The 14,510-nt window shown below is 40.9% G+C and overlaps 2 protein-coding genes across 3 annotated transcripts in view; one reads left to right on the forward strand and one right to left on the reverse strand.

Annotated features, from left to right (window-relative positions):
- The window catches only part of LOC134537299 (centrosomal protein of 120 kDa-like), a 46,184-nt gene that overhangs the window by 27,548 nt on the left and 4,126 nt on the right, over positions 1-14,510 (forward strand). For both annotated transcript variants that reach the window (XM_063377590.1, XM_063377591.1), the window contains exon 12: positions 7,773-7,940. In XM_063377590.1, the coding sequence (XP_063233660.1) occupies positions 7,773-7,940 (168 nt within the window). The remainder of the gene's footprint in view (positions 1-7,772; positions 7,941-14,510) is intronic.
- Positions 17-14,474, reverse strand: LOC134537300 (piggyBac transposable element-derived protein 4-like). Its single transcript, XM_063377592.1, has 2 exons — positions 8,620-14,474; positions 17-651 (listed from the first exon to the last, which is right to left on the reverse strand). Exon 1 carries the CDS (start codon positions 11,360-11,362, stop codon positions 9,650-9,652), a length of 1,713 nt encoding a protein of 570 aa, XP_063233662.1. The 5' UTR covers positions 11,363-14,474; the 3' UTR covers positions 17-651; positions 8,620-9,649.

Raw genomic sequence — 14,510 nt, forward strand, 5'->3', positions numbered from 1 at the left:
ATAAAAACACCGCAAGTTCTTTTAAAAAATTTTATTACATAAATTGAATACACTACTACAAGTACAAAAAAAAACACTGACAAATTACTAAAGCCTTTTGGATTCCTCGATTCAAACAGTCTTCTTATTGTATGGACTAAGCCTTTTACATGACTTTTAATGTCTATCCGATCCGTTCATCACCGCAGCCAGAGATGGACTGAAGTTCATATCACTTATATAGTCTCATTAGCCGGTACAACATATGAGTCAAATCAATAACCATGTTCATTATACGTCTCGGAGCATTTTTTATAATGACGTTGTAAGCTATTGAGACGTGAAATTAGTTTATTTTACTTATTGCAATGAAATTGTATTCTTAGAACAATCGCTTCTTTCATGTCTGCGAGCATTTGAGGTGATAGTAAATGATGCGCCACAGTATTTGCACTGATGCGAAGTACGCTCTTCATTAATTGAAGTATTCAATGCTGATGAAACTTCAGCTGATGGTGGAACAGCACATATCGAAGTCTCCTCCAGTGTTGTCAGAGGCGTTGCCAACGGGATCTGCTCCAACATCGTCGGCGCTGACGTCATGGTTCCCGTAGTCGATGGTACATCCTCCATCGAGTTCGACATTAAAGTCGGTAAAGATGCCATCGAAGTCTCAAGAACAGACAATTACACGATTTATGCACCAGAAGAAACAAACTAGGTGATCCGTACACCATCGACGGCAGTAACAAACTGAGCGTCCTGCTGTCTAGGACTCGTTTATATACATGAGAACCGGTTGGAATAATACGCTAGTCAAATAAAGAACAATTTACTAAAATACTAGAGTCAAAACAACATTAAAAAATAGAAGCACCATCAACAAAAAAGGAAGCACATTTGGAAGCACCATAAAAAAAAAGGAAAAACAATAGGAAGCACCGTCATCGAAAAGGCAGCACATTCGGAAGCACTGAATACGAAAAGGCAGCACATTTGGAAGCACCGTCAACGAAAAGGCAGCACATTTGGAAGCACCGACAACGAAAAGGCAGCACCGCCATCGAAATGGCAGCACATTTGGAAGCACCGACAACGAAAAGGCAGCACATTTGGAAGCACCGACAACGGAAAGGCAGCACCGCCATCGAAATGGCAGCACATTTGGAAGCACCGACTATGAAAAGGCAGTACATTTAGAAGCACCGTCATCGAAAAGGCAGCACATTTGGAAGCACCGACTACGAAAAGGCAGCACATTTGGAAGCACCGTCAACGAAAAGGCAGCACATTTGGTAGCACCGACAACGAAAAGGCATCACATTTGGAAGCACCGACAACAAAAAGACAGCACATTTGGAAGCACCGTCAACGAAAAGGCAGCACATTTGGAAGCACCGTCAACGAAAAGGCAGCACATTTGGTAGCACCGACAACGAAAAGGCATCACATTTGGAAGCACCGACAACAAAAAGACAGCACATTTGGAAGCACCGTCAACGAAAAGGCAGCACATTTGGAAGCACCGACATCGAAAAGGCAGCACATATGGAAGCACCGACAACGAAAAGGCAGCACATTTGGAAGCACCGACAACGAAAAGGCAGCACATATTGGAAGCACCATCAAAAAAAAGGAAGCACATTTGGAAGCTCCATCAAAAAAAAAATGAAGCACATTTGGAAGCACAAGTTACAAGAACTAAGTCTTAGTTAGAAATCAGAATACAAGAAATAAAAACATTAAATTTTTATAATTGAAATTATTTATTTTATTTCTTTACATTATACAAATGCAAGTAAAACATGCCATTATTGTATGTAGTCAGCTTTCCTCAGTTCTTTGAGTATGAAGGATATTTCTTTGATGCACGAATAGTTTCCTGCACAAAGCGAGCCATGTAGAAGTCAGCCGGTCAACCAATACTTTTGGATCTTTCCATGATGTGTAATCAATCTCTTCTACCACCATCTTCCTTGTACGTTTATAATAAGTATTATGATCTCTGGTGTCTTCCGTTTTAACACCAGCCTCAGGGTAACTTTCATTATCGAGACAGTGATCATCACAAGCTTGAAGAAAACCACCATAATATTGACAAGAATAATCAGGAGCACACGTGTTCTGGGGAGATGACCCTAGGTCTGAGGGTGTTATATGAGACAGGCAGTTTACTCCGAAGTCTCCTATTAAATAGTAACTGAGAGGGGGACCAGTCTAAGCCAGGAAGAGGGGTGTTTCTATATTCACGAAGTAAGTTTCTGAAATCAGTGCCCTGACTTTTGCGTAGCAGCATTTTGCTAATTTTTACTGCCATTTCTGCCAACCCATTACTGCGTGGATAATGAGGACTACTAGTTCGTAACTCAATTTCACTCAGGGCATAATACTGACAGCATTCATGAGAATTGAATGGCATGTTATCAGCCATCAGCACTCGTGGGAGACCATGAGTGCTGAATACTTGTTGCATGGCACTGATGACGGCAGAAGAAGTATTTTTGGGAAGTTCACACACATCTATCCATTTGGAATATTTGTCCACAAGAACCAAATAATCTTTCCCAGCAAAGTCAAAAATGTCTGCACCTACTGTGTCATTTATGGCAGCTTTGGAATGGGATGTGGGCAGAGGGGCTGTCTGTAGTTGGCTGGGCGAAACTTCTCACACACAGAGCATTTTTGAATGAACTGCACAATATCGACTGACATAGATGGCCAGTAAAACAACTGATGGCCCTTGGACTTGGTCTTCGATTCTCCACAGTGGCCTTCATGAAGCAGCTGTAGAACATATGGTCTTAGAGCCTCAGGAAAAACAACCTTATCGCAGAGGAAGACTAAACCACTTTCAGCACACAAGTCATCCCACATTTTGTAATAAGGTTTGCATACTTGAGGAACTCTACTGTAGGGGGGCCAATCTGACTGACAAAATTGGGACACTTGACAGAGAGCCGCGTCCTAAGTTGTTTCAACTGGAACTGAAGCAAGCGTTTGTTTGACATAGGCAAGTGCTTACTGACGGAATGTACTACCTCAACCATTGCAGGATTGTCGAATACCTTGTCTGTAAGATATGACCGCGACAGGTGGTCTGCGAAATACATGAGTTTACCAGGTAGGTAAGTAACGTTTAGGTCATACTTCAACAGTTTAAGACGTAACCTCTGAAGGCGTGCTGAGCCTATATGATGAACTGGTTTGACCATAACATTCACAAGTGGCTTATGATCAGCACTAGGACCTGCTTACCATAAATATAGTAGTTAAATTTAGCTGAGGCAAAAGAAACTGCTAAGAGCTCCTTCTCAATCTGGGAGTAGCTCTTTTCTGCTGCTGTAAGGGACCTGGAGGCAATGTGCACAGGGTGTAGACCCTTTGGGCCCTCCTGAAACAAAGTAGCACCAAGCCCACTCTGTTACGCATCACACTGTATATAACAAGTTGGCTTGTGGGATCAAAAGTTGCCAGGACAGGGGCACTATTGATGAGCGACTTGTGTTTACAAAAAGCCTCTTCATGACACGGGAGCCACAACCAGTCTACATCCGCTTTAAGAAGTTCATACAATGGGGAACACACACTAGACATACCTGGAATATAACAGCGAACAAAATTGAATATCCCCAAAGTACGTTGAAGTTCTTTGCGATTGCTGGGAGCCTGTAGACTAGTCAGAGCTCGGATTCGCTCAGGATCAGGTGACATGCCTGCGGCGGAGAAGATCTGGCCCACATACCTTACTTCGGAAACCTTATATTGAAGCTTATCTGGGTTGAACTTGATGCCAAGGCTGGCTGCACGCTCCACTACTTGCTGAGCACACGTATCATGGTCACCTTCTGTTTCGCCTGTGCAGAGGATGTCATCAAAGAATGTCACCACTCCAGGAATAGAGGCAAAGTTCTCTTTGATAAACGTCTGGAAATTTTCTGGGGCATTGGCAATGCCGTATGGCATGCGTAGATAGCGATAGCACCCAAATGGTGTCGAGAAGCAGCACTTGTGAGACGAGTCTTCATCTAGTTGCACTTGGTGGAACCCTTCCTTAAGATCAAACACTGAATAAAATTTTTTTCCTGTGAGCTTCTCGGACATTTCTCCCAATGTCGGTATTTCATGGTAGTCTCGAATCACCACCTTATTGAGGTCAGTCGGATCAAGACATGACCTCAACTTCCCACTTGACTTTTCCACAACAACTAGGTTGCTCACCCAAGCGCTAGCACTGAGCTTGTCAACTTTACATATAATGCCTTTCTGTTCGGGTCTGTCCAGTTCTTGTTTTAACGCAGGTCTGATTGCTCTAGGGACCCTTCTTGGAGGCTTACAAACAGGGTTGCTATGGTCGCGAATGTTAATTCTACATACTTGGGGGAAACAGCCAAAACCAGTGAATACTTCATTGTGTTCTTTAATGAATCTGTCCTTTGCCTCGTGGCAAGCTGAGTGAACCCTTTTCACAAGATTGAAGTCAACACAAGACTGTAGCCCTAACAAAGGAGTGCTGTCAGAGTCAACTATAACAAATTCAACATAAGACTCTTGGCCTTTGACGGTACAACACAAATTAACTACTCCTTTTGCTGCAAGAATGGTCCCACCCCAAACCTCAATTTTTAGGGATGTTGGCCTGACATTGAACTGTTTGTCAACCGTCCTGAACAAACTGAGTGGCAAAATATTTATTTCAGAACCGGGATCCAATTTTATGTTCACTGCTTTGTCCTCAATCAGTATAAGCTCCCTCCACTCATTGATGTGGGTTGTTCTAGTCCCTCTAGGATACACAGAATTGACTGTCACCGCATCACAGTATAGACTCTCACTAGAAGAATGCTTTGCTTTTACCTCCCGAACTTTCCAAACACTGCATGAGGCAGCAAAGTGATTCATAATGCCACATTTGGCACATTTTTCCCCATATGCTGGGCATTGTCTGGCCTTATGCTGTGTCTGGCACCTTGAGCAGTTGTACTCACCATTATCACTAAACTTGCTGTTTTGTCTTGGGCGTGACGACTTCCTATCCTTAGTGGACACAAAGTCACAACTTACACTATCGTGAGTAGAACTCCGAGCTTGAATCTCCTTTGCTTTTTGTTGACTTTGTTCCATCAGACGGCAGTGTACAGCAACTTTAGTAAGAGTAGCATTGTCTAACCTCAGCAGAGACTCCCGAATGGATGAATCTCTGATGCCCTGGACGATGCGGTCAACCAGCATATTCTCTTCCTGCGAAACTGGGCGCTTATAGCCACATGTTTTAATCAGGCGGCGGCAATCAGTCAAGAAATGATCAAAAGTCTCACCCTCAAGTTGCACACGCTGGTTAAAAACAAACCGTTCATACAAAGGATTTGTTTTTGGTGCCACGAACACGCGGTACGCTTCCTTTACTTTAGAATACACTAGCTTGTCCTCCGGTGGGATGTCGAAAGTTTCGAAAAGGGCTCGTCCTTGGGAGCCTAACATGTTTTTGAGTAGGGCGATCTTAACCTTATCTGGGCCCTCATCCTGGCCCGTTGCGATTAAATAATTTTCAAAATCTCCTTCAAACACATCCCAGTCTTTTCGGGCCGTGGGACTCTCCAAGTCGACAGTCGGGGAGCTTTACAAGATTGAGGCCTGCCATGGCACAAACAGAAAAAAAAACTATACGATTCAGTCTGTCCACAACATTGTTCGATATCCACTATCTACCACCGACGTCCGACAAACATGTGTCGACAAACAAACGCACACCTATAGGTTATATCACCTATAGCAGACAAATCAAACGAACATGGACGAACTGAAATATAAACACAATTCCACACGACTGCGCCATGTTTTACTTGAGTTCATAGGTATAAAGTTGTAGATAAGCAAATGCATGTAGTTAGCACTTAATATTCTTTATTGTCCGTTCACCGTGGTACATATACAGGCGCCATAACCGGAACTGACATTCACCTGTTATCAGTGATGCCAACCATCACGAGCAAGGCAGATGTACAACATACTGTGTTTGGTGCTGGCAAGTCATTACTTGATTTTTATCCCTGCAGAATTTCCAAAACATACAGTAACTAATGTTGAAAATAGAGTATAAGCACACAATTTGAGACATCGTCTCACTCGCATAGAAATGTTCCGAGCATGCTAGGAGTATAAGCAGGAAGGCATTAGCTACGCTGTATTCTATGAAATGTTTCACAAATTTTCTTCCTGAACATATTAAAACACACACACACATATGTAGACACACAAACCCCCCCCCCCCCCCGGGGTCCACCATGGCAATGAGCCCTGTGAGTCGGCCAGAAAAGGCTGCCGAGGGGTTGCTTCTTGAAGCAAGTGATCTGAGCCCAAGCTGTGAAAGTTGGTTTACAAGTAATTTTTGTGGTAAATTGGTTTCTTTTTTAAATATATGTATCCATATATTTCTTAATTCAATACTTTTTTGACTGATAATATTGTAATTGCTGACAATAAATGCTGATTCCTTTAGTTTCTTTTTAATTGGGTGTTTTTCCCGCGTGAGTGGTGCAACATTTTCCAAAGTATTTTATGGCTGTTGTCTCCCCTTTATTTATGCTGTTTTTGTGTTCTTTAATGTATGTTGAAATGACCCTGCCTGTTTCTCCATTGTACATGCAACCACATTAACAGGTGATCCAATAAACACAGTTCTGACATTGCAACTTATCTATGGCTGTATTTACTCTGGTAATCATGCTTTTGATGGTAAAACTGGACTTGAAAACTGTTCTTAAACTTAATTGTTTCCCAATCGTCTTATTTTTTCTGAGAGGCCACAAATCTAAGTAATAATCAATGTGCCACTTGGTTTATCTGTAGTTTCTTGTCGAGTGATTTGGGATTTGTTTGTTGTTATATGCTGTTGTGTGCAGGAGTCCCAGTGGATGAGGGAGAGAACACAGTTGGAGCAGAGGGTGGCAGACCTGTAGCAGGAACTAGAGGTGTGGGAGACCCTGCCAGTGGCATGTGTACTTGTGTGCAGGAGTCCCAGTGGAGGAGGGAGAGGACACAGTTGGAGCAGAGGGTGGCAGACCTGTAGCAGGAACTAGAGGTGTGGGAGACCCTGCCAGTGGCATGTGTACTTGTGTGCAGGAGTCCCAGTGGAGGAGGGAGAGGACACAGTTGGAGCAGAGGGTGGCAGACCTGTAGCAGGAACTAGAGGTGTGGGAGACCCTGCCAGTGGCATGTGTACTGTGTGCAGGAGTCCCAGTGGATGAGGGAGAGAACACAGTTGGAGCAGAGGGTGGCAGACCTGTAGCAGGAACTAGAGGTGTGGAAGGAGACCCTGCCAGTGGCATGTGTACTTGTGTGCAGGAGTCCCAGTGGAGGATTGAGAGAACACAGTTGGAGCAGAGGGTGGCAGACGTGCAGCAGGAACTAGAGGTGTGGAAGGAGACCCTGCCAGTGGCATGTGTACTTGTGTGCAGGAGTCCCAGTGGAGGAGGGAGAGAACACAGTTGGAGCAGAGGGTGGCAGACGTGCAGCAGGAACTAGAGGTGTGGAAGGAGACCCTGCCAGTGGCATGTGTACTTGTGTGCAGGAGTCCCAGTGGAGGAGGGAGAGAACACAGTTGGAGCAGAGGGTGGCAGACCTGCAGCAGGAACTAGAGGTGTGGAAGGAGACCCCGCCAGTGGCATGTGTACTTGTGTGCAGGAGTCCCAGTGGAGGAGGGAGAGGACACAGTTGGAGCAGAGGGTGGCAGACCTGCAGCAGGAACTAGAGGTGTGGAAGGAGACCCTGCCAGTGGCATGTGTACTTGTGTGCAGGAGTCCCAGTGGAGGAGGGAGAGAACTCAGTTGGAGCAGAGGGTGGCAGACCTGCAGCAGGAACTAGAGGTGTGGAAGGAGAGGGCTCGGCTCAGAGAGGCAGAACTGGAGGAGATGAAGAAGATCAGGCTGACCCAGGAGCAAGTAACCTACCTTTGCCAGGAGCTGGTGAGTGTGTAGCCTGCTAACAGAGTGGACGACACCCACCGTGAACCTTCACTAATACATATAGTTAATGTAGGATTCGGCCATGATGTGGAGTGAGGAAATATTTCAGTTCTTACAGAGGGATTTTGAGAAACAAAGGAAACATAATTCATGATGATCGGACTGTGATTTGAACCCATACCCCCTTTAAGAGGACACGGTTGTGCCACCTTGTTGCATTATTTAAGTACAGTATCTCGTTAAATCGAACAATTGAAACTGAACCCAATCCGGGATGATGAAAATTTGGATAAAATGGGGTGGAGCTGTGATGGGGCACACGGCCATCATTTTACCGTTAAACGTTTACGTCAGGTCTGACTTAGTGTAATAGATTGAAATGAAAAGATAACCATTACTGCGTACTCATCAGCGAAGGAGTGGAGGTGTCTGGGTGCTGGCGTGCAGTTCGAAACTCTTACGGCAACGATCCCGCCCATGGCTCGATACCCTGAAATGATTCTGTCTCTGGTCAACGTGCAAGACATCATCATTTTAATTTAGTTTATTAGATAAATGATTATTTAATTATTGATACACTATTATTTATACGTCTGTAACGCCATAGATGTATGCTAAAAATTAGTGGTGCACCGATGCGGATACCGATGAATCGTAATCGGCGATTATGGGTACTTACCGATTAATCGTAATATGCGATTATCTTAACGATTACTTTGCTGATTATCTACGTCCCGGCGTAATTAAGTAGGTTTTTACCGTGTAATATTTTGTTACACATTTTAGGACGAAATACGGTAATATTTGTATATATTACCAAATTCATCTAACTCCGTCATATCAAGATTACAGATATTTCGTTAAGTTTAATAAATCTCATTGCCTCTAACAATAAAAAATACATTTTTCCTACACGTTTATTTACGTTTCGTCTTTTGTTCTGTCTTTTGTTTAGTGGCCTTGTAGATTACCTATAGCCAGAGACGTAAAATAGATGGCACGCAATCAAAATACCACAAGCAGTTGCAGTGGATTCTATGAGAATCGATCTTTTCGAGCCGTAGTAGCGGTTCAAAATCGTGGTCCCGATATCTTTCAGAGTTTACACTGCGTTTTACAAACTCGTTATGGGCGTCTTCGGTAACATTATCCGTTGTGTTATTTGTATGTGACGTGAAAAGTGAAAAAGTATTTATAATTTTATACATTCAGTCAACATTAATAAAATCGCATGTGCTAGAATTGGTTTTGAGTCATTTTTATATAATTATAGTGAGATGGCGACTAGGGAGAAAAAAAGTGAAGTGTGGAAACATTTTTCTATAAACTCAAGTGAACAAAATATAGCAACATGTTTACATTGTTAAACGGTAATTTCTCGATGCAACCTTATGTGATAGTCGATAATAATGCTAGTTTCCGAAACAAAAACTTACCCATTGTAAATTACAATTATTAGACTGTAGTTCAAGTTGTTTACAATATTAAATATAAATAGAAGTTAATTTAACCCATTCGCTCACTTTATTTTTCACTACAAACGCGGCCCTTTTACACCAATTAATTTAGTCCAAAATCACAAAAATTATCATGAGAAAAATTACTGGTTAAAAATAGTTTCGATTACAACATATTAAAATTTATTTTAAGAACCACTTATTACAGAACTGTGCATTGATTAAATAAACATATCAAACCATAATTAAGATTCAATAATTGGTTTTTGTATGATAAATCTCAAAATATTCTGGCACGTGAAGCGCAACCACACAGCGCTTGCATTCCCACCGTGTTTCGCTCCTTTTATTATGAGCACTGCACACAACACAACGTCTGGATGGGTTTTGCTTGCCAGGATTCGGTGGAATGAATCTTGGGAAATGAGCCCAGTGAGCAGCTTGAAGCCTCATTGGAGTGTCACCCGCAGATCTGCGTCCCCGCCGTTGATAGTGTGGCAATGTCAGTGATGCCATCAGTTCTTCCATGACATCAATTCTGAATGCACTGTACTTGGCCTTTTTTCCAGTAACTGACATCCACAGCAAATATGTGTTGTAAAGTGCCATGTCCATTACATAAAAGAAAACTTTTTTGTAACCTTTTACATACCGCCGCATGTTGGGAAAGGATGCTAACTGTTGGTCCTGCTTATCTACACCTCCCATCCAAGTATTGTAGTTGATTACAACTCTCGGCTTCATGACAGCCATCTTTGTTTTCCTGTCTACCTTTTTTGTCATAGCATAGTCAATTTCACTATTGCATGTAGACAACACTAACACTGGTTTTTTGTCCATCCACTTTACAACGCTCATACTTTCACTGTACCTGATCATACTTTCCCCTCTGTGCAACTTCTGTTTGAATTCAGTATCTTTAGGCATGTTATTTCTGTTATGCCTAACAGTGCCAACAGCATTAGTTCCATGATTATGTAACTCTTCAAAAAGTTTTGGCGAACTGTACCAGTTATCCACAAACAGTGTGTGACCAACCCCTTGATATGGCTCCATTAGCTTCATTACAATAGCTTCACTGGCTAGTGTAGCTTGTTTGCCTTCTGTTTTCCCTGTGTAAATAGAAAAGGAAAAACAGTACCCAGTTTTCGAGTCACAAAGTTTGTATATTTTTATTCCAAACCTAGCTCGCTTTGAAGGGTTATATTGTACAAAACACAAACGGCCTCGAAACTTCATCAGGGACTCGTCCAATGAAAGGTTTTCCCCTGGACAATTTAGCTCAGGAAATTTTTTCCTGAAATAATCTAGCACTGGTGCTATTTTACACAAACGATCATGTTTGTTCAGAGCATTGTTGTTTTGGAAGTGAAGATACCTGGAGATGTCCAGAAACCTCTTCAAAGACATAACTTCACGAATGCCTGGTGTACGAGTCATACCTTTGCCACTCCAATATGAACGAATGCTGTGTTTTTTTGCTTGTGCCATCATAACACACAAAGTGAAGTATGCTTGTATTTCGTCACAAGTGGTGGGAAACCAATTAGAATTTGGTTTTACTGCAATGCACTGTGTGGCATAGTCATTGGTTTCAGTGCAGATTGACTGCCACAAATCATGATCAAACACTAACCGAAAACAGTCTAATTTTGTAGGGTTTGGTGGAAAATTGTGGGTGAGTAAAGCCACTGGATTTACACCAACATTACTGTGAAATGGTATTTTAGTTATAATTTTATTACCTTTTTCGTTGGACCATTCGCGAGAACCGATAGGCGCAGATGTGTCAGATTTTGACAGATTGTCGCCTTGGCCGCACTCTTCTAATTCAGAAATGTTCACTGATGAAGAATAACTACTTCCACTGTCACTATCACTATTATCTGACATTTCCACAACATCAGAATCTCTTTCATCCACCGCATTGCTGTCATCAAAAATCCGCTTACGTTTTGAACACATTGTCACGTGTCACCAAATGTCATAACAAAAACACGTGCGTGAATAAAAACAAATATATTTGTTTACAGCAAAGATTAGAATAAGACTTAACCACCAAAGCAAAGAATAATACTTAGGAAAGAGAGTAAACACGCATTCTAGTGAAAAATCGAGGAACTAAATTTGTAAAAAAAGTTTAAAAATGCTATGGATTTTGGACGTCTGTCAGACCGACTCGTGCACGAAGGTCATTTAGGAATGCGACGGCTGACAGACCGATCTGTGCACGAATGGGTTAATTTACACTTTGCAATGACTTAATAGTGTATTTTATATATTTTTATATGTTATTATAACTGTATTCTCAATTTTACCTACTCTTGTAATTAAATTCACATGGGAATAAAAATTTTTGTGTGCATTATTACACTTAAAAAAATTTGTTCATTATAATCGGTAACTGAATCGGTATCTGCCGATTATTGCTCTCATAATCGGTAATTGAATCGGTAATCGGTAAAGTCATATCGGTGCACCACTACTAAAAATATTAAAATAAATACATTTTGCCTGTGACTTAAATGTGATATAATAATTTTAATAGTCTATAAATTAAAATTATGGTGGGAAGGGGCCTGCAACATCAGCCACTAAGTGGGTTGAAATTTCAAATAGAAGACAGCATAATTATGCTCTATTATGCTGTATGTATTTCGAGGAGCTTCCATTGATTGCATGTTAATGATTGATAAAATTAATCATATAACAGTAAATGCATAGTAAACACTGTTGTCATAAATTAAATGGGTTATGATAATGAAACTTAAAAATTTAATGCATTTATAATTATTTTTGAACATATTAAAGCAAATATTTTGTTGTATTATCACTATTATGAGTATGATCAAGAAAAGCAAACTATCAAAAAAGGTTCAGTAAAATTAACAACATAACTGCAATTTATATTAATATAAGGGATATTTCTTACAATTCACTCTCAGATTAACTGAATTTTGTAAACCAAATGAAATTATTTTTGTCCTTGGAAACGTTATATTATATATTTTATTGTGGGTGGCTGATTTGTCTTGCCTACCAAACCTACCAAGAATTTACAAAAGAAACCAACAAAATAAAATAGAAAACAAAAAGATTTTCTATTGTATTCAATGTGGGAATTGGCCTATTTCTGCTGGTTTCTGTTGTTTTCTAGGATTTTCCATTTTATTGAGTTGGTTTCTGTTGTAAAAACCTCTGTTGGGGTCTGTTTCTCTCTAGTGTTATTCATTGTTTTCTGTTTGTTTCTGTTGTAATGTATTCTTTAAGTTTATGTTGTATTTAAGTGGGTTTTTTCTTCTGTTGTTTTATGTTGCAAGGCATTCTTTTGGGGTTTATTGTTTTCTAGTTTTTTTCATTAATTCTGTTGGTTGTTTTGTTTCTGTTGTTTTGTAAGGCACTCTGATGTTTTCTAGTGTTTGCCATCATTTTCTGTTGGTGTTTGATATTTTCTGTAGTTATTGTTATAATAGTTATATTGTATATGAGTGATTCATTGTATTCTGTTTTTTTCTGTTGCTTTGCACTATTTTGTCATTTTTCTAGTGTTTTTCATTTAATTCAGTTGGTTTTTTTGTTGATTTCTGTTGTAAGTCACTTTGTTGGGATATGTTTTTTAGTTTTCCTTATTGTTTTCTGTTTTTTATCTGTTGTAAGGCCGTTGGTTACTGTTGTTTCTAGTGTTTTCCATTGTTTTCTGTTTATTTTCTGAAGCACTGCTTTGTTTTAAGTTTTTTTACATTCTAGTGTTTTTTATTGTATTTAGTTATTTTTGTAAGTCATACTATTGAGTTTGTTTTTATTTGTTTCTGTTTTGGAAAACACTAGAAAACAACAATGTTTCACAGCAGAATAAAATGCCAACATGATACTGTCACAAGTTCCAAGGGTTGTGTCCTATTAAGAAAGATGTTAAGTAGGTACCACCCCATGTTAAGGGCACACGAACCCGGCGGAGACTACTCTCAGGGTGTGACATGTCTCGTGTGGAGAACAAGATTTGGACCCTCCTCATGCAATTACCAGCGTTACCAAGGCCTGGCCCGCTCTCAGCGTCGGACACGCTATAAGCATAGAATGTTCCGGAGGGCTCTTAAGGCGTCCCACACACCTGACAACTGCGGCTGGTCGGTACGTGGCCAGAAAGTAACATAGTTTGTCTAAAAACCTTTTATTCTCACTGGCAAATTAACACACGCCCACGTACATGCCTCAATAAAAACGGTTCCAAAACTCTGTGGCACGGATTGGTTTAAGTGGTGTGCGAGCCACCCTAGTGGCCGCACTGAAGATTTACTGATTAGATTTCAAAGTCTCGGTTAAGAACAAGTAATAATTATTTTAACAGTCTGCCACCCGAGGCAGACCCAGAGGACATTAATAAAACAATTAGGATTAATGAAAAGATGAAACAGAGCTACTAAAACAGAGATGGCAACGGATGAAGTCCCCGGGGTGCTGGCGCGTCCTACCTCGATCGGTGACGTCAAACTGCGGTGGTTCAAATGCCGGAAGAGAAAGATGAGAGTTGGGAAGGGGGCGGCGTCTTGCCAGGCACGTCAGTACAATGAACAAAACTAGAAAACTACAAAACAACAGACCCCCAAAGAACTGCTTGCATCAAAAAACAACAAAACATAAAAAACACCCAAATGCAGCATAAACTAATAGGTTGCCTTACAGAAAACAACAGAAACCAACAAAACCCATCAGATACAATGAAAACATTAAAACACAACGGAAACTAACAAACAGTTTCATAACAGGAAACAGCAAAATCGAACACATGCTGTTCAAAATTAGTTCACAACAGAATACACTGATTTTTGTTTTGTTTGTGGGCAAATATCTCCCAACAGAAACCGCTGAAACTTAATAAAGATACGTAGTGTGTGTTTACGACAGAAACCAACAGTATCCAATGAAATACACTTGAATCATCTCTGTGACACAACAGGAAACACTGGGATTCCTGTTGTACTGTTTGGTGTGAAACTTAATAAAGATACAGTCAAACCTCTCTGAAACGACCTCTCACGGTTCCCAGGAATAGGGCCGTCATAGATGTTTTCCGAGATTTTCAGTTCATTTCATTCACACCCCCCTCCCCCCC

This window comes from Bacillus rossius, chromosome 12 (genome assembly GCF_032445375.1).
Source record: "Bacillus rossius redtenbacheri isolate Brsri chromosome 12, Brsri_v3, whole genome shotgun sequence".
NCBI lineage: Eukaryota > Metazoa > Arthropoda > Insecta > Phasmatodea > Bacillidae > Bacillus > Bacillus rossius.

Bases quoted from the DNA above. Each gene is read 5' to 3' on its own strand.
- LOC134537300 (XM_063377592.1), bottom strand. From the start codon at position 11,362: ATGTGTTCAAAACGTAAGCGGATTTTTGATGACAGCAATGCGGTGGAT.